This window comes from Rhincodon typus, chromosome 7 (assembly GCF_021869965.1).
Source record: "Rhincodon typus isolate 14 chromosome 7, sRhiTyp1.1, whole genome shotgun sequence".
Taxonomy (NCBI): domain Eukaryota; kingdom Metazoa; phylum Chordata; class Chondrichthyes; order Orectolobiformes; family Rhincodontidae; genus Rhincodon; species Rhincodon typus.
The window spans coordinates 17,916,997-17,938,878 of NC_063338.1; the positions used below are offsets into that span (position 1 = coordinate 17,916,997).

General features: G+C 40.4%; 1 protein-coding gene across 2 annotated transcripts in view; it reads left to right on the forward strand.

Moving 5' to 3' along the window:
* traf3ip1 (TNF receptor-associated factor 3 interacting protein 1) overlaps positions 1–21,882 on the forward strand; it is a 155,453-nt gene that overhangs the window by 77,805 nt on the left and 55,766 nt on the right. For both annotated transcript variants that reach the window (XM_048599122.1, XM_048599123.1), the window contains 3 exons: positions 4,481–4,574; positions 7,781–7,864; positions 8,872–9,004. In XM_048599122.1, the coding sequence (XP_048455079.1) occupies positions 4,481–4,574; positions 7,781–7,864; positions 8,872–9,004 (311 nt within the window). The remainder of the gene's footprint in view (positions 1–4,480; positions 4,575–7,780; positions 7,865–8,871; positions 9,005–21,882) is intronic.

The window sequence follows — 21,882 nt, forward strand, 5'->3', positions numbered from 1 at the left end:
CACCCCGTCTCTTTCCCCACCCCGTCTCTTTCCCCACCCCGTCTCTTCCCCCCCCTTTCTCCACCCCCCGTTTCTCCACAGCCCCTCTCTCTCTCACGCCTCTCACTCTCCACCCTTTCTCTCGCTGCCTGTCTCGCTCTCTCTCCCTCCCTCGCTCCCTCCTCCCCTCTCTCGCTCTCTTGCTCTCTCTCTCTTTCTCTCTCTCTCTTTCTCTCTCCATCCCCTGTCTCTCTCCCCCCCCCTTCCCCCCCCCCTCTGCCCTCGTCTCCCCCTACCCCCAGCAAATGGCCTAGCTCTCTTTTATTTTCTCTCCTCTCCTTCCCTGTCCCTCCTCTGTTCCTTCCAACTGAACTTTTGTGCCCCATCTCCTCATGCAACCTCACCAATCTTGATGGAGTCAAAGGACTGACTGTGACCCACTCACTGAAATGTAGAGGCATGAAACCCCTGTGTGAATCCACCTTGACAGGATGACTGACTGTGGTCAAAGTCCAGGACTGGTGTTAGAGCCTGCTTGACTAATCATGTTGGGCCCCCCTGACTGACAGGTGGCACCATGGACTTGATAACAGCTACAGCCTTTGAATTTGGGACACAGCTCGCTGTTTGATACATATGCAGTGTGTTTGGCCTATGGGCTGCTGCCACATGGTTCAGGTATGGTGCTGATGTCACACCCCCTGCCCTTTGTCTGAGGACTGCTGAGCAGCTGAACAAGCTATCTGATTGCGTGACTGCACCAATTGGCACTGGATGGCCAAAACATCTGGGCATGCCAATCGGTGCCCAATGAATGCTCATTAAGGCAGCAAGGGAGCAGCTTGGTCCAAGTCTGGGCTGGGTGCCTCTCCCTGTGTGGTAGCTGTAACCGATGTAGCCTGCTAGGCAAGTCTGTGCCATGAGGAGAAAGTTGGCTGTGGGCAACATGGAAGTTGTTTGGAGGAAGTGATGAGCTGAATCTGCTTGGTACCTGCTCTGATTTCCATGTCGGATTTTCCTGTTGGTTAGTTTAGCTGAGTTTGGTAGGACCTTTAACAGCATGGTCATGAGGTGAGTTGGGCAACCAACAGGGAGCTTAATCACCCATCAGTTAGCAACTGACCAATGCCTTGCGAAAATCTTGCCATGCCACATGTGAAAAAAGCATAAAAGATAGAGTGAGATGATCTCGACATCAAGATCAGCCTCACCGCATTTCTCATCCAATTCTGCCTCACATCTCGCCATTGTTCATGTTGCTCATATCCATAAGATTCCACGCACTGTGTTGCAAAACAGCCTCACCCATAAAACAGGACACATGCTGAGACTGAAGTTTCACCAATTGTGCCCATTTATGATTGTTCAAAATTAAACATGGATGCAAAGGCACTGGAGCAGATATATTAAAAAGACAACTTGGGCAGTATAATTTAATTAACTATGTATGCTAGTTTGGAATAGCTTTTTAAAGTAATTTTTAATTAAGTTGAACACTTGTTAAAAACCTTTTTTTGTGACAAATCTATTTTCAGCTGTATTGATAAAACTGGACCTGCTTTGCATTCTTAAGTCCATCTTGGAGTATTTTTAATGCATGGGAAACTATTATGCAAATTAGTGTGAATAGAAGTTTGAACCTGTAACTTCACTTGCGAAAACTCATTCAATTTCAAGCACAAGTTACACCTTGATTGTCAATACAGAAATTCCAACTCCAGAACTAATTCATTGTATATGAAGCATTTCTTGTAGATGTGTTGAAAGACTATTGAAATACTATTGATTTCTTTGTATTTCCGAAAGTGAATTTCTGAAGAAGAGCCCTGACCCGAAACGTCAGCTTTCCTATCCCTCTAATGCTGCCTGGCCTGCTGTGTTCCTCCAGCTCCACACTGTGTTATCTGTTGGAAAACATTTGCGCTTTTGACATTTTGCCCAGTAAAGAAATTCCTGTAAGGGTTATCAATGAACTATCTCTTCCGTCTTCTCTCTCTCGCTCTCTATGTCTCTCTCTCTCATTTAATTCATGAGAAAGAGTAATTTTCTTGAATAATGTTTACTGCGCAAACTAATTTTAAAATTTGTTGAACAGTGGCACTATTACTATGCCACCACCTCCACCCACGTTGCCATGTAGTAGGATTCTTGCATCATCGATTCTATCTTTACCTATGATCCTCTCATCATACCTATGATTGAGGACAACAACATCAGATCTGACACCAAGATCATGGTTTACAGAGCTGGGTTGTTCCTTCCCTCCTGTATGGCTCCAAGATGTGGACTGTCTGCAGTAGACACCTCAAGGTGCTGGAGCAGTACCACCAACGTTGCCTGTGCAAGATCCTGTGAATCTGCTGAGAAGAAAGACACACAACACCAGCGTCCTCAACAGGCCAACATCCCCTGTGTCGAAGCACTGACCACCCTTGATGGGCTACAATGGGCTGGGCATGGTGTTCACATGACTGACACGAGACTCCCCAAGCAGGTGCTTTACTCCCTGCTTTGAAATGGCAGGTGAGCCCCAAGTGGACAGAGAGAGTGCTTCAATGATACCTTCAGGGCCTTTCTGGCAAAATGCAGCATTCCCGCTAACACCTGGGAATCATTTGGTCCAAGACCATCCAAAGTGCAGGAGGAGCATTTGCAATGGTGTTGAGCACCTCAAGACTTGCCATCAGGAAAAAGTGGAAGCCAGACGAAAACAACGAAAGAAGTGCACTGCCACACCAACACCTCATCCACCTCCAGCTATGACCACCTTCTACCCTAAGTGGAATAGAGCTTGGGAAAGCTGCATCGGTCTGTACATCCACCTATGGACTCACTCTGAGAGTGGACAGTCATCCTTGTCTGCGAGGGACCGCTGCTGCTGCTGATGATCCTCTAATGCATTCTGCTCCAGACACCTTCAACAAGTTCCCACCTGCCATAGTTCTGAAGCTACACATATCTCTAGCTTCTTTCTATTTTCCCCTTTTAGCTTCCTCTAGCTCATTGTGTTTGTCAGACCAAAGCCTGCTACTTTCTTGAACTCTTTACACTTAGCTGCTAACTACTCAGCCTCCCTTAATGACCTCCATATTTGATAGCATTTGAAATGGTTCCCTCTCCTTAAGTACTTTGCTGCTTGCTTTCAAATGCCATCAGCTCTATTCCTCAAAAGAAAATCTTCAACGTTCTGGCCTTGCAAACCACCAGCCCATTTGTAAGTTTGCTTTCTTTTCAAGTCCGTGACTGTGTGTTTGTTGTCTCCCAAATCCGTGCTCATCTTCACTTTTCAGCTCTCAATTCAAGTTTCTGTGCCGAACCAAAGTAACAACTTCTTTATCTGCTGTGAATTTGATTATAGTCAAATGTCGTTCCTCATTTTTTTTGAGCTCTCAGCAGATTTTTACATGCTCAACTACTGGCTCCTTTGTATACCTCTCTTCCAGCTGAGAGGACCTGTCCTCGCTTGGTTCCACTATTACCTCTCCAATGTTAGGAATGCAAATTTTATAATAATATCACAGATTTTAAGTTGAATGAAACATTTTGGTTATTAATAAATAGACATTTGTTAGACCAACACTAAGATCACCATAAAATGCACTTCAGAAGAGGTGATCCTTCTGAAAGTTGCTTAGGGATTTTATGCACCTTAAATTTTAAAGATTGTAGATCCAAGTTGCAAGGCACTGGCCTCAAAAAGCCACCTTCTTGCCATTGCCTCTACCCACCCTCTGCCTGCTGTGATCCCTACCCCACAAGAAGCAAAAGAAAACCACCTACTGAAGACTATGCCTCCATCAACCTTCTGGCATGAGGGACTCTACAGTTGAGGCCTATGATAGATCAAGAAGCTCACCAGTCCGTTCTCTTAAGTTGATTGGTTTGTGCCCAGGCGAGGTATCTCTCACACCCATAGTTTGACCATTAATCGGAGAATTGTGACTAAAGAAAATCCCTTCACTGTACTATAGCTTACACCATTCTTCCAACTTTTTTGGAGTTTTGTCCCTGTGTACTTGAATGCTTTTTTTAAAATGAATATTTTTGAAATAAAAATAATTAAATTTTAATTCTCTACTAAGCAAGGAAAGGTATATTTTGTACTGATTTAAGACACTTTCTAATTAATCTGTTCAGAGATGTTATAATACACCTCTGGAGCAGATGGGACTTGAACTTGTCAAGGGATAGGGTCATAAGAGCCTTTTTTAATGCAGCTAAAAGTCTCAACCACTGGCTATGTATTTTACAAATGAATACAAATCTCTGTGCCAAAATTAATACATTGTATTTTAATCATGCACAACTCTGTTCTCAGAGGGCTAAATCTTTAACTTTATTCCATATTTTAAAACATGCCATTTGCCAGTCCCCACAGACTGGATAGACCCAGTCATATTTCAGTACTACAGTACTTCAGCATTTTATCTGTTTAAGAGAATGTTTTGACTCTTTTCCTTACCAATATTGCACATCCTCATGATTGTATCAACATTTTCAGAACTTGAAGCTGCCCACACTTCCATTGAGAAGAAACATACAGCAGAAGTGAATGGAGAGATTCTTGATGAGCTTTCCACTCAAGTTGTGCAAAGGTTTGATGTGTTTACATTTACTTATTGATACCATGGCTGATAAATCCTCTTTCATGTGGCACATATAGTTTTTTTTATTCATTCATGGGATGTGGGGATTGCTGGTTAAACCAGCATTTATTGCCCATCCTTAATTGCCATTAAGGTGACGGTCAGCTGCTGCTGTCCTTGGAGTATAGGTGCATGCTGTTAGGGAGGAAGTTCCAGGATTTTTACTCAAAGTCAGTGAAGGAACAGTGGTATATTTTTAAGTCAGGACAACGTGTGGCTTGAATGGGAACTTGCAAGTAGTGATGTTATCACGCATGTGCTGGCCTTTTCCTTCTAGGTGGGAGAGGTTGCGTGTTTGGGAGATGCTGTCAAAAAAGCCATGGTGAGCTGCTGAAGTTCATCTTGTAGTAAGTAAGTGAATACGTGGAGATCTCCATCCATTCACTTACTCCTTCCCCTACCAACCCCACCTTTCTTCTGCAAATGTATCACCTTTTCCTAGCTACCAATAGTTCTGAAAAACAGCCACCAGACCTGAAACATTAACTCTGCGTTGTCTCTGCAGATGCTGCCAGACCAGCTGAGTTTCTCCAGCAATTTCTGTTTCTGTTTAGAATTTTAGCATTCATATGAATAAGATAGGTAATTGCTTTTAGAGTGCTATAATACCTCATTCGTGTTTATTAATCTGTATTATATTCCATGTTCTGTTCTAAGAGACTGCTTTACAAACTGGAAAGTTCTTAATTTTTTTATTTGTTAATCAACTACTTTTATTTTCCATGATTCGTTTGGGTGTAGTTTAGAGTTGTTCATGAAAACCAATAATTTTCCAGGAAGTCTTTTTTTCACTTGTTGCTTATATTTAGTTATTTGCATTGTTAATATTGAGATTTTCATTTAAGAGAAACAGGTGGTGGTTATTAATTATCTGAGCACTTATAAATAGGGACCACTAACACTGGTTGTGGGATGTCAATAAATTCTCTTGACAAAAGACAATATAGGTGGCTGAGTTGCAATCTTACCAAGTGGCCTGAATTCTATTAACAGCTTCTTGTGAACTTCATTTGGCTTTCCAAGCTTGACCAGGTTTGAAAGTAGCATTGTTGAAATGTTGAGTGAGTCCAAAGGCCTTGTAAGATTTTTTTTTTAATCTTTATCCATTCATTGGATGTGGATGTTGCTGGCATGATCAGTTTTTGTTACCCATACCCTAATTCTCTTGAATTGAGTGACTTGCATTACCAGTTGTGTGATTGGAATCACATGTAGACCAGAGGAAGTAAGAATGGCAGATGAGTCCTGATGAAGGGTCCTGACTTGAAGTGTTGACTTTCCTGCTCCTCTGATGCTGCCTGACCTGCTGTGTTCCTCCAGCTCCACACTGTATTGACTCTGACTCCAGTATCTATAGTTCTTACTATCTCGGAGTCAATCAGATGGGTTTTTATTCAATCAACAATTGTTGTCATGGTCACCATTACTGACACTAGCTTTTCTGTTAAATTCCAAGTTCATTATTGATTCTAAATCTCACCGGCTGTTGTGGTGGGATTTAAATTGTGTCTCCAGAGCATTAGTTTGGGCCTCTAAATATTTTGTAATGAACCTGTTCAGAGATGTTATTTTTCCAATGACAGTGCGAGTATGCCAGAACTTTTCTCCCTTAAAACGATTATTGACAGGAGTTGAGGTCCTGTTGGATACAATTCTATTTATTTTCCTAAATTTTCTGGACTCACTGGAGGTTTGCTACATTGTGATGAATGGATGGTGGAGTGATGTGCAATATTATGGTTGGTCAGGCTGTTGGAGTTGCTTTGAAAGGTACCAGTGATGCTGTGCATCGCTGTGTTTAGTTATATTTCAACAAGTGGACTGTGGCTCCTTTTTGATCCACACAAGAATGCATCATCACTGATATCTGAAGCACTGTGCCTTCCAGTATCTGGACAAGATTAACCCTTGTCTCCACCTTGACAGTTGCCATGAATTAGGAGCAGGCTTAGGCCGTTCAGCTCCTCTGCTCTGCCAATTATTAAGCTCATATTGATCTGATTGTGGGCTTAAATCCATGTTCCCACCTTCTCCCCCGACAAAAAATTGGCTCTTTATTAGTAAAGAAACTAAATACCTTTAAATTAAAGGTATTTAATGAAGCCACTTACCCAAAAGGGGAAACATCCTTCCAGCATCCACCCTATCAAGCCCCATCAGGATCTTGTATGTTTCAATAAAATCACCTCACATTCTTCTAAATGCCAATGCATACAGGCTTACCTATCTAACCTTTCTTCCTAAGATAACTACTGCAAGCCAGATATCAGTTGAATTAACCTTCTCTGAAATGCTTGTAATGCATCCTTTCTTAAATAAGGAAATCAAACCATTGTATATAGTGCTGCCAGTTGTTGCCTTATCAGTGCTGTCTATAATTGTAGCAAGCAATTCCATATTTTATAATTCCATTCCTCTTGCAATAAATGGCAACATTCTATTTGCCTTCCTAATTTTTAACTGCATGCAAACCTTTCCTGATTCATGTACCAGGACATCAAGAACCTTCCACCTGGGTTCTGCAATCTCTAAGTGATATGCCACTTTTCTATTCTTGCTGCAAAGATGTACAAGTTCACGTTTTCTCTCATTATATTTTACTGAAAGAGGTCAGAGTGGATTAATGTTAGATACTATTTCCACAGAAGGTCTCTTCAGGGTAAATATTTTGTAATCAACCTGTTCAGAGATGTTATTACATACTCTTGAGTAGATGGAACTTGCATGTTTGAAGATCAGACGTAGTTGCTGTTTTTTTCTGGGCATTTGGCTTGAGGTTCACTTTTGGATAGTTGAGATTTTGTTCATGATGGAAGTTCTTTGCCATTTGCTTTCAAATGGAAGGAAATATGATTTCTGCACAGAAGGATACTATTTGGCCTGACATGGCCATGCTGACTGTCTGTGAGAACAGTTCACCTACACTGTCTCCTCCACATTTTCTCCATAGTTCTGCAATTCCTTTTTCTTTAGATAATTATACAATTCTTGTTTGATAGCCTTGGTTGAATCCACCCCCACAAAACTATCAGGCAGTACATCACGTATCAAACAACTCATAGTGTAGAACAGTTTGCCCTCATGTCACAGTTGCTGCTTTTCAAACTTTTATTCATTATTATGTGATTGAAATAAAAGGTTGTTTTCTTGAACAGCAAACGAATACCTCGCCCAGGCAGTGCAAGACCAGCACCTCCCAGAGTAAAGAAGCAGGAAGGTCCAGACTCCCCTGCAGAAAGGTAGATTTTTGTTTTCTTTTATCATTATTGTAGTATAGTGGATGTCCTAGAAATTCACTGCATATTAAACAGAAACAATATCCTGCAAATCCTAGGGTCCTTGTATCATGAAATGAAGGGTTTTTTCTGCTGGTACAATACATGTTATCAGTGGATTGCAAGGTGATAATTGAACAAGAAGATCCTGGTGATTGTACTGTAGCTTTGCCTTCACTGGAATATATTATCTGATCACTGAACTGAATAAACAGCTCCTTCCAGTGAGATTTGTCAACTGACATCATGAAAGCGAACATGCTCTTGACATAAGGCTGGGAATGCTTTCTTTGTTTATTGTTGAATTGTAATTGATTTCTCTGGGGCACACCCAAAAGTAAAGCATAAATAAACTACTGTTATGTGAGATATTGCCATAAAATCATTTGAAAGTTGGAATTAGATTTAATAGTGATGTTATTGAAATAATAGTAAGATATTTTATGCCATGGTGATGGTGGTTATATAGTTTATAAACCCTTTTTATTATCAAACATGATGGAAAAAGCCCAGTCTGAAGGCAAAAACAAAGTTTTTAATCAAGAAAGATCATCAAGGTATATCAAGTTATTGGCAGATAGGAGGTAAATTGAGAATATTATCTTAATGGAAGCAAGAATAAAGGAACCTGATTGTTCAAATTTAGCTTGGTTTAATAAAAAGTTTATAGCCATTTTAAGAGTAAGAAATTCTTTCAAAAAAAAGTAATAATTTGTCAGAAAAGGGAATAGACTTTAGGGGGCATTCATGATTTAATTGAATGATAGGCAGGGGTAATATATTAAAGGGGTGAGGTCCAGAAGGTCCTTTTTAAAATACTTTGTATTGCTGCACATTTTCTAAAAAATTTGTGACGATGGATTACAGAAGGTTATACCACAGAAATAAGTAATTAGTACCTGATGTGTCCCATATAACTTATTCTGTTTTAATATGTTTTTTTTTTGATTGGTTTTATTGCACTTTTCCAGAATTGGTAGTGCAAAACCTGTCTCTAATTTAATAGTGGATAAAGGAAAGAATGTTGAAGAAGAAGAAGATGATGAACAGTTTGTGGTGGAAGAAGCAGTCTCTCAGCTGCCAGATATGCCTGAGATGGAACCTGTAAGTCAAGTTTTTTTTTTCACTGGATTTACCTACTTCCTTGGGCCAGTAATTGCTGTTTTTATGAGTTTTTGCATTCTTTTTGGAACTTTTGAAGAAAGTCAAAAACAAAGATTCTTTGAAAGGGAGGAAGGAGAGAGAGTTTCAGGGGAGCGACCATGTGGCAAAGTTGGAGATTGAAGAATTGCATTAGGCTCAGAGATTTGCCTCATAAAAAGCCACTAACAAGTGTAGTTTTGCAGCTGTCAGACTGAGAAATTGCACAAGGGCTCTGGGGTCGGGGTTTCACTGAAATAACAAGCAAGCAGTGCAGTTTTGTAGCTGACATGGGAGGGCTAACATCCAGCTTCACTGTGCACCTACAGAGGTATCAGTGATTTAAAAAAAAAATTACTGTCTGAAACTGCAGGAGAAGAGGACAACCTTCTGTTTTTTTGAGACTGATCAGCTAAGTGTTTGATTTTAAGACTTCTAAGGCTTAATGTGGTTTTCTGTAAATCTGTAATAGTAAGTAAGTTGAGGGCTGTTTTTTATGTTTGTACTGAGATCTGTCTCTTGATTTGACTTTTAATATTAAGGATTAGTATTAAGTTATCCCAAAGCAGTGTTTTCAAGCAAACAGTGCCAATGTTGCATTTTTGAGCAAAGTGTGCTGTTTGTTTTAATTAATTTTTGGGTCTGTAGATTCCTAAAGGGACAGAAATGGCTTTTATTAGGGTGATGCGCTCTTCCTGTCAGATGTGAGGGATCAGGGAAAATTTGATTATCTGGTGACTATATCTGCAGGACGTGTGTTCGGTTGCAAATCCTATTGGACGGCATGGATAGGTTGGAGTGAAAATTAGAAGCAATGAGGAGTTTACAAGAGCAAGGGGGTGTGATGGATGGCAGTTTCAGGATGGTGGAGACATGACAGATATAGTCAGGTAGATGGTTGTCTTCTAGGAACTGTAGGAGAGGTAACCAGGTAGTACAGGATTCTTCTGTGGTTATCCCCATCTCAAACAGGTGTATGGCATTATGGATACTGTCGGGGGGGTTGGATGCGCGGGATCATAGCACTGACAGTCAGGTTTCTGGTACTATGACTAACTCTGTAATGAGGGGTATGTCAGGGGGTTCCAATCAATCAATTGTAATAGGGGACTCTAGTCTGGGGCACAGACATTCTGCGGCTGTTAGTGAGACATCAGGATATTGTTGTCTCCCTGGAGCCAGACTCAAGGATGTCTTGGAGATGGTGCAGAATGTTCTGAAAGGAGAAAGTGACCAGCAGGAGGTTGTTGTGCACATTGATATCAACGACATAGGTAGGAAAAGGGATGAGATTCTGCAGAGAGCATGTAGGAAACTAGGCAGGTGGTTAAAAAGTAGGTCCTCGGGTAGTAATATCTCGATTGCTTGCGGTGCCACATGTGGTGAGACTAGGAATAGGAGGATAGAGTAATGTATGTGTTGCTGAGGAGCTGGTGCGGGGGTCAAGGATTTACATTTTTGGATCATTAGGATCTCTTCAGGGCTAGAAATGACCTGTATAAGAGTGACGGGTTCCACTTGAATTGGAAGGGGACCAAAATCCTTCCCAGGACCTTTGCTAGTGCTACTCAGAAGGCTTCAAGCTAGTAAGTTAATGGGGGGGAAGGAAACAAGGCAGTAATGAAAAAAGAGAAAAGGCTGAGGCCCTGAGATAAGGGGAGCAAGTCAAATAGTCATGCCAAAGAAGAAGTTGGCAGAGAATGCGGTAAGACTGATCAATTAATCTGCATTTACTTCAACGCAAGAGGCCTGACAGGTAAGGCAAATGGACTCAGGATGTGGTTGGGAACATGGGACTGGGGTATCATAGCTAATACAGAAACATGACTCAGGGATGGATAGGACTGACAGCTTCACAGTGGCTCAGTGGTTAGCACTGCTGCCTCACAGTACCAGGGACGCAGATTCGATTCCACCCTTGGGTGACTGTCTGTGTGGAGTTTGCACGTAATCCCCGTGTCTGCGTGGGTTTCCTCTGGGTGCTCCGGTTTCCTTCCACAGTCCAAAGATGTGCAGGCTGAGTGGATTGGCCATGCTAAATTTCCCATAGTGTTCAGGGATGTGTAGATTAGGTGGGTTATAGGGAGATGGGTCTGGGTGGGATCCTCTGAGGGTTGGTGTGGACTTGTTGGGCCAAAGGGCCTGTTTCCACACTGTAGGGATTCTATGATTCATGTTCCAGGATATAGATGCTATAGAAGGGATAGAAAGGGAGGCAAGAGAGGAGGGGGAGTGACGTTTTTGGTTAGGGATAGCATTCCGGCTGTACTGAGGGAGGATATTCCTGAGATTACGTCTAGGGAAGTTTATTTGGGTGGAACTGAGAAATGAGAAAGGGATGATCACCTTGTTGGGATTGTATTATAGGCCATTTAATAGTCACTGAGAAATTGAGAAGCAAACAAAAAAGGAGATCTCAGATGTCTATAAGAATAATCGGGTTGTAATGTTAGGGGATTTTAACTTTCCAGACATAGGTTGGGACTGTCGTAGTGTTAATTGCTTGGATAGAAAGGAATTTAAATGTGTACAAGGAAACTTTCTTATTCAGTATGTGGATGTACCTACTAGAGAAGGAGCAACGCTTGACTTTCTTTTAAGAAATAAGGCAAGGCAAGTGACTGAGGTGTCAGTGGGGGCCACTTTTGTGCAAATGATCATAATTCTATTGGTTTTAAAATAGTTATGGACAAGGATAGAAATGATAAAAAAGTTAAAGTTCTAAATTGGTGTAAGGCCAGGAACTTGCTTCCAAAAGTTGATTGGGGGAGACTATATGCAGGTAAAGGGATGGTTGGAAATGGGAAGCCTTTAAAAATGAGCTAATGAGTGTTCGGAGATGGTATATTCCTGTTAGGGTGAAGGACAAGGGTGGTAGGTGTGGGGAATGCTGGATGATTAGAGAAATTGAGATTCTGGCCACAAAAAAAGACATATATCAGGCCTAGACAGCTGGGATCAAGTGAATTCCTAGAGGAATGTAAGGGCAGTAGGAGTATATTTCAGAGGGAAATCAGAAGTCAAAAAGGGGACGTGAGATAGCTTTGGTAAATAGAGTTAAGGAGAATCCAAAGAGATTCTATAAGTACATTAAAGGCAAAAGAGTAATTAGGGAGAGAATAAGGCCCCTTAAAGATCAACGTGGCCGTCTATGTGTGGAACTGCATGAGATGGAAATACTAAACAAGTATCTCATGTCAGTATTTATTGTGGAAAAGGACATGGAAGCTAGGGAACTTGGGGAAATAAATAGTGATGTCTTAAAAAGAGTTCATATTACAGAAGAGGAGGTGCTGGATATCTTAAAACGCATAAAGGAAGATAAATGCCCAGGCCCTGATCGGGTGTTTCATAGAACTTTGTGGGAAGAGATTACTGGGCCCCTATCTGAGATATTTGTACCACAGACAGCCACAGGTGAGGTGCGGAGTGACTGGAGTTTGACTGATGTGGTGCCATTACTTAAGAAAGGCTGTAAGGAAAAGCCAGGGAACTATAGACCAGTGAACCTTATGTCAGTGGCAGGTAAGTTGTTGGAGGGGATTCTGAGGGACAGGATTTACATGTATTTGGAAAGGCAAAGACTGATTTAGGGATAGTCAACGTGGCTTTGCGCGTGGAAAATTGTCTCATAACTTAAATTGAGTATTTTGAAAAGGTGACAAAGAAGATTGATGAAGACTGAGCAGTAGATGTTGTCCATATGGACCCAAGCAAAGCATTTGACAAGGTTCTGCATGATGGACTGGTTAGTAAGGTTGGATCCCATGGGATCAGGGGGAGCTAGCTAATTGGAAACAAAATTGGCTTGAAAGTAGGAGATAGACGGTGGTGGTAGAGGGTTGCTTTTTGGACCGGAGGTCTGTGACCAACTGTGTGTGACAAGGAGTGGTGCTGGGTCTGCTGCTTTTCATCATTTATATAAATGAGTTGGATGTGAATGTAGGAGGCATGGTTAGTAAGTTTGCAGATGACACCTAAAATATGTGATGTAGTGGATAGTGAAGAAGATTATTTTAGTACTGCGGCACCTTGATCAGATGGGCCACTGGACCGAGGAGTGGCAGATGAGGTTTAATTTAGATACATGTGCGCTGTTGCATTTTGGTAAGACCAACCAGGCAGGACTTACATAGTTAATGGTAGGGCCCCTAGGGAGTATTGCTGAAAAAAAATCCCTGGGATGCAGGTGCATAGTTCCTTGAAAGTGGAGTCACAGGTAGACAGGGTAGTGAAGAAGGCATTTGGCATGCTTGCCTTTATTGGTCAGAATATTGAGTATGGGAGTTAGAACATCATGTTGTGGCTGTACAGGACAGTGCTGAGGCTACTTTGAGAATGCTGCCTATAATTCTGGTTGTTTTCCTATAGGAAAGGTGTTGTTAAACTTGAAAAGGTGGAGAAAAAGTTTATAAGGATGTTGCTGGGACTGGAGGGTTTGTGTTATAGGGAGCGGTAGGGGCATTTTTCCCTGGAGGATCTGAGGCTGAGGGGTGACCTTGTAAAATCATGAGAGGCATGGACAGGGTGAATAGCCAAGGTCTTTTCCTTCGGGTAGATGAGTCCAAAACTGGAGGGCATAGGTTTAAGGTGAGAAGGGAAAGTTGTAAAAGGGACCTAAGGGGCAATTTTTTCATGCAGAGGGTGGTGCACGTCTGGAACGAGCTGCGCCAGTGGAGGTGGTGGAGGCTGCTACAATTACAGCGTTTAAAAGGCATCTGCTTGGGTCTATGACCAGTAAGGCTTTAGAGGGACATGGGCCAAATGCTGGTGAATGGGACTAGATTAACTTAGGATATCTGATTGGCATGGACGAGTTGGAACGAAGGGTCTGTTTCCATGCTGTACAACTCTGTGATTCTATAACTTTATCTGACATCTGTGCACCCAGTCCACCAACTTGTCTGTGTCCTTTTGCAGTTCAAAACGATCCTCCTCATAGTTGACAATGCTTCTGAGTTTTGTATCATTCACCAGTTTTGGAATTGTGCCCAACCCCAAGGTCTGGATCATTAATATATATCAGTTGAACCTGCTGCCGCCACACTTCCAGGTAGTGCGTTCCATACCCAAACTACTCGTTGAGTGAAAAAGTTGTTCTTTCTTAAGTTACTAGTCTTTATAGGTTTTATTAATAGGTAGGTCAGAGTAAGGGAGAAAGTAGCAAAGTCTAAGTCGGAATTACTCTGCAAGTATTTTTGTTACTTTCACCCTTACCCTGACTCCACCTATTATTTTAACTATTCTCTATACTAGTGTTATCCATCTCTCTCAGTATTTTGTACTCCTTGGCATTTCTTTCCACTATTATGTCTTAGTACACCCCTGCCGAGTTAGTTTAAACTCTCCTCAGTAGTATTAGCAAAATGACCAACAAGGAACTCTGTTTCAGTTCTGTTCAAGTGCAAGCTACTGGATTGTACAGTTTTCATCTACTCAAGAGCTGCCCTAAGAATCTAAATCCCTTCTTTCTGCACTGATTTTCCAGCTACTCATTCATCTGTCTTGTATATTTCTATACTTGTTGATGACACTGAGACTAATCGAAAGATGACTACTTTTGAAGTCCTTTTTAATTTTCTACCTAGCTCCTAAATTCTGACTTTAGGATCACATCCCTTTCTCAGCTGATGCATTTGGTTCCAATGTGGATCATTACGGCTGGCTGTTGACCCTCAACAACACCCCTCCCCACAAAGGTGGCCTGGACTATTCAGGGACACTAACTTTCACTATAGCTCTTCCAGTCTTTCTTGTATTGTCTTTTTACAGCTGGACTACTGTGGTGCCATGTAATTGTTTGTGACTACACTTCCCAGGTGAACTATCACTCTCCTCAGTATTCAGAACTGATACTGGTTGGAGATTGGAATTCACTCAGGGGGCTCTTTTTTTAAACTATCTGCAGGTCTTCCATTCCCCCTCTCCCTGAATAGTCTGTGAATAGCTGTGTGTAACCACACCTTTAAACATGCTGCCGACCTAGCGTTCATCCTTAACAGATGTACCTTAATTATACCAGTGACTGATCAAATTCCAAAGAGCTCTGGGCTGCTGCAACTGATGACACTTCCTGCACAAATAGTTGCCCAGGACGTGGGAGGTGCCCTTTAGTTCTTTCGTAGCACGAGATATGCACTCTTGAGTTGCCATTGCTTTATTAGTTGACGCTTTGCTACTGCTAAAAAATAAACCTTGTCAAAACTAAAATATTTTACAACTATTAATCCAACCTCACTAATAGTGATAAATATTGGACTCAACATAATTCACAAGTTAATCTAAACCTAACTTTAAAAATAACTCACTATCTGCTCATTGTTCTTTATTACTAATACTTAGTATTTTTTTCTAAATTTTAATCTGCCTGTTGTTGAAATGTAACCCCTGAGCTGCAATACACACCAGTCATCTACCTGCTTCCCTGGAATGTAACATTCCTTTTATACTCTTTTCAATTGGGAACTGTTAGTAATTACAGGCAACAGCTAGTCACAGTGGTCTCAGATTCAAGCTGCTCTGACTGAATTCTTGCCTCCCACTCCATAGTGAATCCTCGCTAGTTTGTGCTGTTGCGACTGAAATCTCATCCTCCTTCTCTGCGCTGTTTATTGTCCTGATCAGCCCAATGATTTGTGCTGGTCTGACTAAGCTCTCGCTTTTCCTCTGTGCTGTCTGTATCCCTGCAAGTTTGACTGAACCCTCATTTTTTCCATGTTGTTTATAGCCTTACTGGTGTGCTCTGCTCCAGCTGTATGTTGTTTAGATTTTGGTTATACTGTGTTGGGATAAAGTAAGGAGAAACTGTAACCCATATGTGCTAGATAGGCATGCTGAAGTATTTTTATTACACCTTGCTAGGGTAGCATGCTGGAAATCAAGCACCACTGTTCCCAGAGTTGTCATAAAGATAAAGATTTTTAAAATCTGCAGAATTCCCCAATTTACCCAATTTTTCAGATGCAAGTTGACAGAAAGCACAGACCAGGTTTTTGTACTTGACAAGAATAACTTATTCTTCATTAAAAGTAAATAAACTCTAGCTACAGATAAGTAATTATGAATCATTAGCATAAAATTCCACTGGTTAAACTCTAATGCCCTTATAAACTCCCCCATCTTACCCACAGATGCAGACAGGAGAGAAGCGTGTTATGGGTAGAGGGAAAACTGGGAAAGCAGTTCAGTGGTCTCTGTTCACGGTGTTGAGTTCCCTTTTAGGAGATTCCTTCGCACTTGATACAAACGCAATACGCCAACTTCTGTGAAAAGCCACAGTTTATTTAAGCAAGCACAAGCTTTGGAGGTTTCGCAGGGCTTGCGGAGCCATGTCAAGCAATGCTTTCGGTAAGGGAACTGTCCTCCCTTTACATAGGTTTTTACAGCATAGTCAGACATGCATACAAGATACAATTTTTTTTCTCCCCCATAATCATGTAACTTAATCATCTTACGGTAAAACAAAGGTTAGCTGCCCAAAAACAATGTGTAAGACGAGGTAGTTCCTTATCGTTTTAACATGTACAGAGAGCAGAGTATAATTAGATTATCACCTTTTGTCTGCGAGATCTTTTTAGCCTTAGTTCAACATTTACAGAGAGCAGAGTATAATTAGATTACCCCATTTTGTCTGCGAGACAGGGGTGCCTACAAAGGACCTAATTTCTTATATGTCAGCAGAACAGATATTAACCCTTTAACCTTTCAACGGGATCTGCTGACATAATTTCTGTGCTGATCAGAATGCTGCTTCTCAGTCTTCTTTCTCTGGATGCTTTCACTGGTTTGCAGGCTTTGCAAAAATTCGCAGCTTATGGAAACTGCTGGAGGAAAGATAAACTTGTTTTCTTTGGGCTTAAAGTGGGTTTTACTGCAGAGAGCGAAATGCTCCTCAGCTGGTGGGGGTCTGATAGCTTTTCACTATTTTGTTCATAACCTTGAACTGATCAGCTACCTGAGAACCAAGAGTCAATAACTGGTCCATAGACTAATCAGTTACTTATTGCTGGCTGCAGTTCCATTTGTGCACTTTCCTTTGTTCCAGCTTGTCTGCAAATTACATTTCAAGTACTGGTTGAACAAGCAGCTGTATAAACGGCACTTGCATGGAGTGTCAGGTTACATGCTGTCCGAAGATACCGTAATCATTCAGCAGTCCTTGGTTTTAAAACTGTTTTTTCTTCTATTTCATATCACAATCAAAAATACAGAAAACTGAAGCAACATGATCTTTAAATTTTCTAGATGGGGAGGTTTAAATAATCAAAGTTATGTAGCACCTTGCTATGATGTCCCTGTCATAAGATTTTCTTGGGCACAAATCCAGGATCCAAATATCATGTTTCTCTGACAGATTCTAAGAACTAATGGAAGGGAAGTGTTAGCTAACTCTATATTGATCCTATTGGCTCATTTTCTCCAACTGTCTCTGCGAACTTGCTATATCCATTTGAATAGGACACAACATCACATAAGATGCTTGTTCTCAAGAAGATAATGAAAGTCAGATCTTAATAACTATGTTTGTGTGCTCTACTGCCAGCCTCACCAAAAGCTATGGAAATCACATCTTGAACATCTTAGTCACAGCCAGTTGCCTTTTATTTATTGTCACTTAGGCTTCAGTGCAAATTGATCAATATTTACTATGAGGGATAATTTACTCCAAAGCTGTGTAAACTGTGAGGGATCTTTCTCACAATTCACTGTTGAATTGATTTTCTGAACAGTAAGTCCTTTATAGCATTATGACTACAGTCCCATCACAGGAATTGCTAATGCATTCAAAAGCCTTTGCATTTAAATTAGATGCTGCTGTTTACCAGCTTTCAATTTGGATACCAATCCAAGTGCACAAAATGCCAACACTTCATGCATCACATCCTCATCGGGAACTACATTCCTAATATTCTCAACTGGCAGTCTTCCCCTTGTATGTAGAAATTCAAATACCGTATTCATTTATTTAGTTGCTGAACTTGGCTTTTGGAACACACATTAAGCTTTAGTAAGTCTGAGCCCTGTCCATTGATACTCTAGATGTCTAAATGTTTCCATGATTCGTGTAATCAAATAAAATTATTGTCTTTAAGTTAGACTTGTCTTCAGCATCAAACCTGTTATTTCATTTTATATAAACGTTGCCGATGTCAGAACCTAACTGGAAATAGTGCACTGATAATCAAGTCCCACTTTTCCAAAGTTATCAAAAAGTATGTAAAAGTGTAAAAATCCTAGTGAGACCACCAAAACCGGTAACACATTCAACTTTAACAAGATCAGTAAAAGAATTTTTTAAAAACTATACTCCTTAAAAATCCCAAACATACTGAACCACAATTAAGACAGACGAAACATATATGGTTTAATCCATATAATATGGCTGAAAGAAAATTATAGACAGGGTAAGATAAGAAGTCAGACATCAAAAGACCAGACCACAAAATGGAATGTAATTTATTTTCCTCGGTCCTTTTGAATTTGCAATGACAATGCAATTACCTGTATAGTGATGGGTGTCCTCTCAGTTGAACTTAAGTCTTTTCTTGTCTGAATTTTTTTTAACCTTTCTGGTGTTTTCTGTTTCCCCCATGCCCACAAGCGCATGCGGACACATGCTGTTTGCAGGTTTTGAATGTTTTCACTCTCTGCTTATTGGAACTCACTTTTTGCTCAACCAATCAGCTTGTTGCCAGCTGAATTTCCTTAACCTGAAAAATTCTTGGTGCCATTCAGTCTTGCCTTTTTCTTTTTTTTGCTCCCTAATGCCAACATTATATTGCACAGCTCAACAATATGCAAAATGTGATTTTCAAATTGCAAAAATTTACTTTTATTTCAGTTAAGGCAGTCCAACTTCCATTTCAGTTTACAATGCCAGCAAATAAAGTATATGTGGTATTTTACAGACTTGAAAGCTTGCACTTGTTTCATTAGATTTTCAAGTAAACTCTGAAGTGACTTGTTTTTCCTCCACATTTTTTTCTAAAGTAAAATGGTTTGCAAATTCCAGATATCAGGCTACAGACTCAACAGATTCTTAAGGTTTTTTTACTTAAGTGTCTGAGTCTTTTCTGACGGGTCTTTAAATTCGTGAAGCATTTACAAGTGAGACTCATATGATATATATTAATGTTCTAGCAAAATAATCTAATACAGCCTCCAAACCCAATTACTATTGTTTCTTTGTCATTGTCTTTTTTGAAATATTGGAGTGTATTAAAGGTTAATTGTACATTTTCTGTTCTAAAATTATATGCTTATAACATGTGGCATTCATACACTGCTTCTAAGTCATTTCAAGGAAGGGTTACTGAGGAAGGTGTCAGCCATGTTGCTCTTTATAGCACACTCTGAATTGCAAATTTCTGGGTTCAAGTTCAACACTTGTGGCTAGGTTTTACAGTCTCCTCCTAGGTGTGCTTTGGTAGGAGTGGGAGACATGTAAAATGTGATAGATGAGTAGCTGGTTGCCTTGCTGTCCACCCGAAATCCTGTTCTGATAATATGGTCTGTGGGTAAGGCGCTGACAAGCTGATCTACCATTAAATCTATTGTGGTCCATAAGTAGCCTATCAATTACCAGTTAAGGATTTCGATCTTCCTCCTCTGCCAGCTCACAGCATAGTGTCACTGTGGAGCAGCCTTTATAATGTTAGTCGGTTCAAGACTGACATTAATAACAGGACTGGAGGTGGGATATGGGAGGAGGCAAGCAACACACGTCTCCAAACCCTGTTCCCTTAGTGTACTGAGAGAGCACTACACTGCCAGAAATACTATGTTTCAGTTGTTATTTTCAGGCAAGAACCCATCTGCCTTTGAGTATGCTTGAAAGATCTTAGGTCTATTTCAAAAAACGGCTATAGATGTTACTTCAGTTTCCTGGCCAACATCAAAAAAATTGGTCATTTCTGTTTGGGAGTTTGCTGTTGCATTTCCTACATTACAGCAGTGGCTAAATTTTGAAAAGTACTTCATTGGCTTCGAAGTACTTTGACACTTTGAATGGTTGTGAAAAGCATTATATTAATGGTAGTCCTCCTCCTTTATAAAATTTAACATTGAGCCAAGTAAGGTGATATTAGAGCAAGATGACCAAAAGCTTGATCAAAGGGGTAAGGAGGATCTTAAAGGTGGAAAGAAAGGGAGTGAAATTGAGAAGTTTAGGAAGTAAATCTGGAGCTTTTGGGCCTTGGGAGCTGAAAGCAATGATGGAGCAATTAAGATTGGGGATTGGAAAGAGACCAGAATTGGAGAATTGCAGAATCTTTCCCAGACAGTATTCTAAATTGGAGTTGTAGAGCTGGAAAAGAATAGGGAGAGAGGAAGTGAGTGGCAAGGTCAACGATGGATTTGAAAACAGGGATGAAAATTTTAAAATTATGTAATTGGTTCTAAAGCAAACATTGATGGGTTAATGGGACTTGATGTGAATTAAAGCACAGTTGACGCTTTACACACCTGCCACAGTTTTCCTTTTTTTCACATTGACCGTGAAGCCAGGAATAGAAGTTGAGTGGTCAGCAGTTCAATGGAAATAGGATTGAGGAAGCAGGAGGTGGATATCATGAACAACAAGAGCTTGGAGAGGCTATGAGGGGAAGTAGGAGAAAAACTGGATAATATGAAGTCAGGGTTAAGGCAGGGAAGACTTTAAAGGAAACTTTACCTGGTTTGCTCGGAGATGCAAAGGAACTGGTAAAAGTAGCTGAATCGAAGATTTCAATTTTAGTGATAAAGGAATCCATCATCACTTTGTACTTCATGGAGGTGAGAGTGGAGGAGGTGGGAGAGAGTATAAAGAAGATTGAGTGCAAAAGAAAAAAAACAACAAGGATTATTTTTGCATTCCAAGATGATCTAGAATAGCAAACAGCTTTAACAAAATAGAACAGGATAGTGCTGTACCAAAGACAAAGATGTGGCTGTCATAATAAATAGAGGGTTGAAGGCTAGGAAATATTATTTCGAAAGTGCTTCGGAAGAATGTTTCTTTTAGGGACAGTCTTCAGAGAGCTACAAAGAGATGATCAGTGGTGGCTTTACGTCAAACATGGTACCACAGATGACAAGGTCATTACTTGTAAAATCCTGGTATAGAATGCATCTGAAAATATGCCACCTGGCTTAGAATAAGAAAACACTTTTTGACAATAAATTGCATATTTTTTACTTGTGATTTTAGAGCATATGCTGAATTCACACCTGAAGATTTGTAGATTTTATTTCTTCTGCATCAGTTCTGAAAAAATGTAGATTTAAAAAAAACCAGCTGTTATACATTTCTGGACTATTTCTTTGTAGTCATTTTGGGAGAGTAGTGGATATAATCTATACCCTGCAGATTTTTGTTCCTTATTTGGAATATGCCCTTTTAAAAGTTGTACTGTAATGAAAATGTTATCAATGCTTAATTGGATCTAAAAGCATTTCCTGTACACATTCCATCACCACTATGAAAAAGACCTGGTTGTGTAAGATGTCTCTTGATATTAACTCTTGCTCTAAAAGCAAACAGAAATTCCACATAGTTAATATGAGAATACTTCCAGACGTTATTTTACTGATTAGGTAGCATGCCTAAACCACAAGTTCAAAGCTGAATTACTATAAATCAGAGCGTGTAAGTCAACCTGGTGAATAAGGCAATCCTATTTTCCAAACTCATATGAACAGGAGTAGGCCATTCAAAATGATTAAAGCTCATCAAACACTTTGATGCCTTTTACTTGCCCCGTCCCCTTAAACCTGTGCTCCATTGGTAATCAGAAATCTGTCAATTTTTACCTTGAAAATAAACAGTGAGCTTCCACTGTCCTCTTTGGTAGAGAATTCCCAAG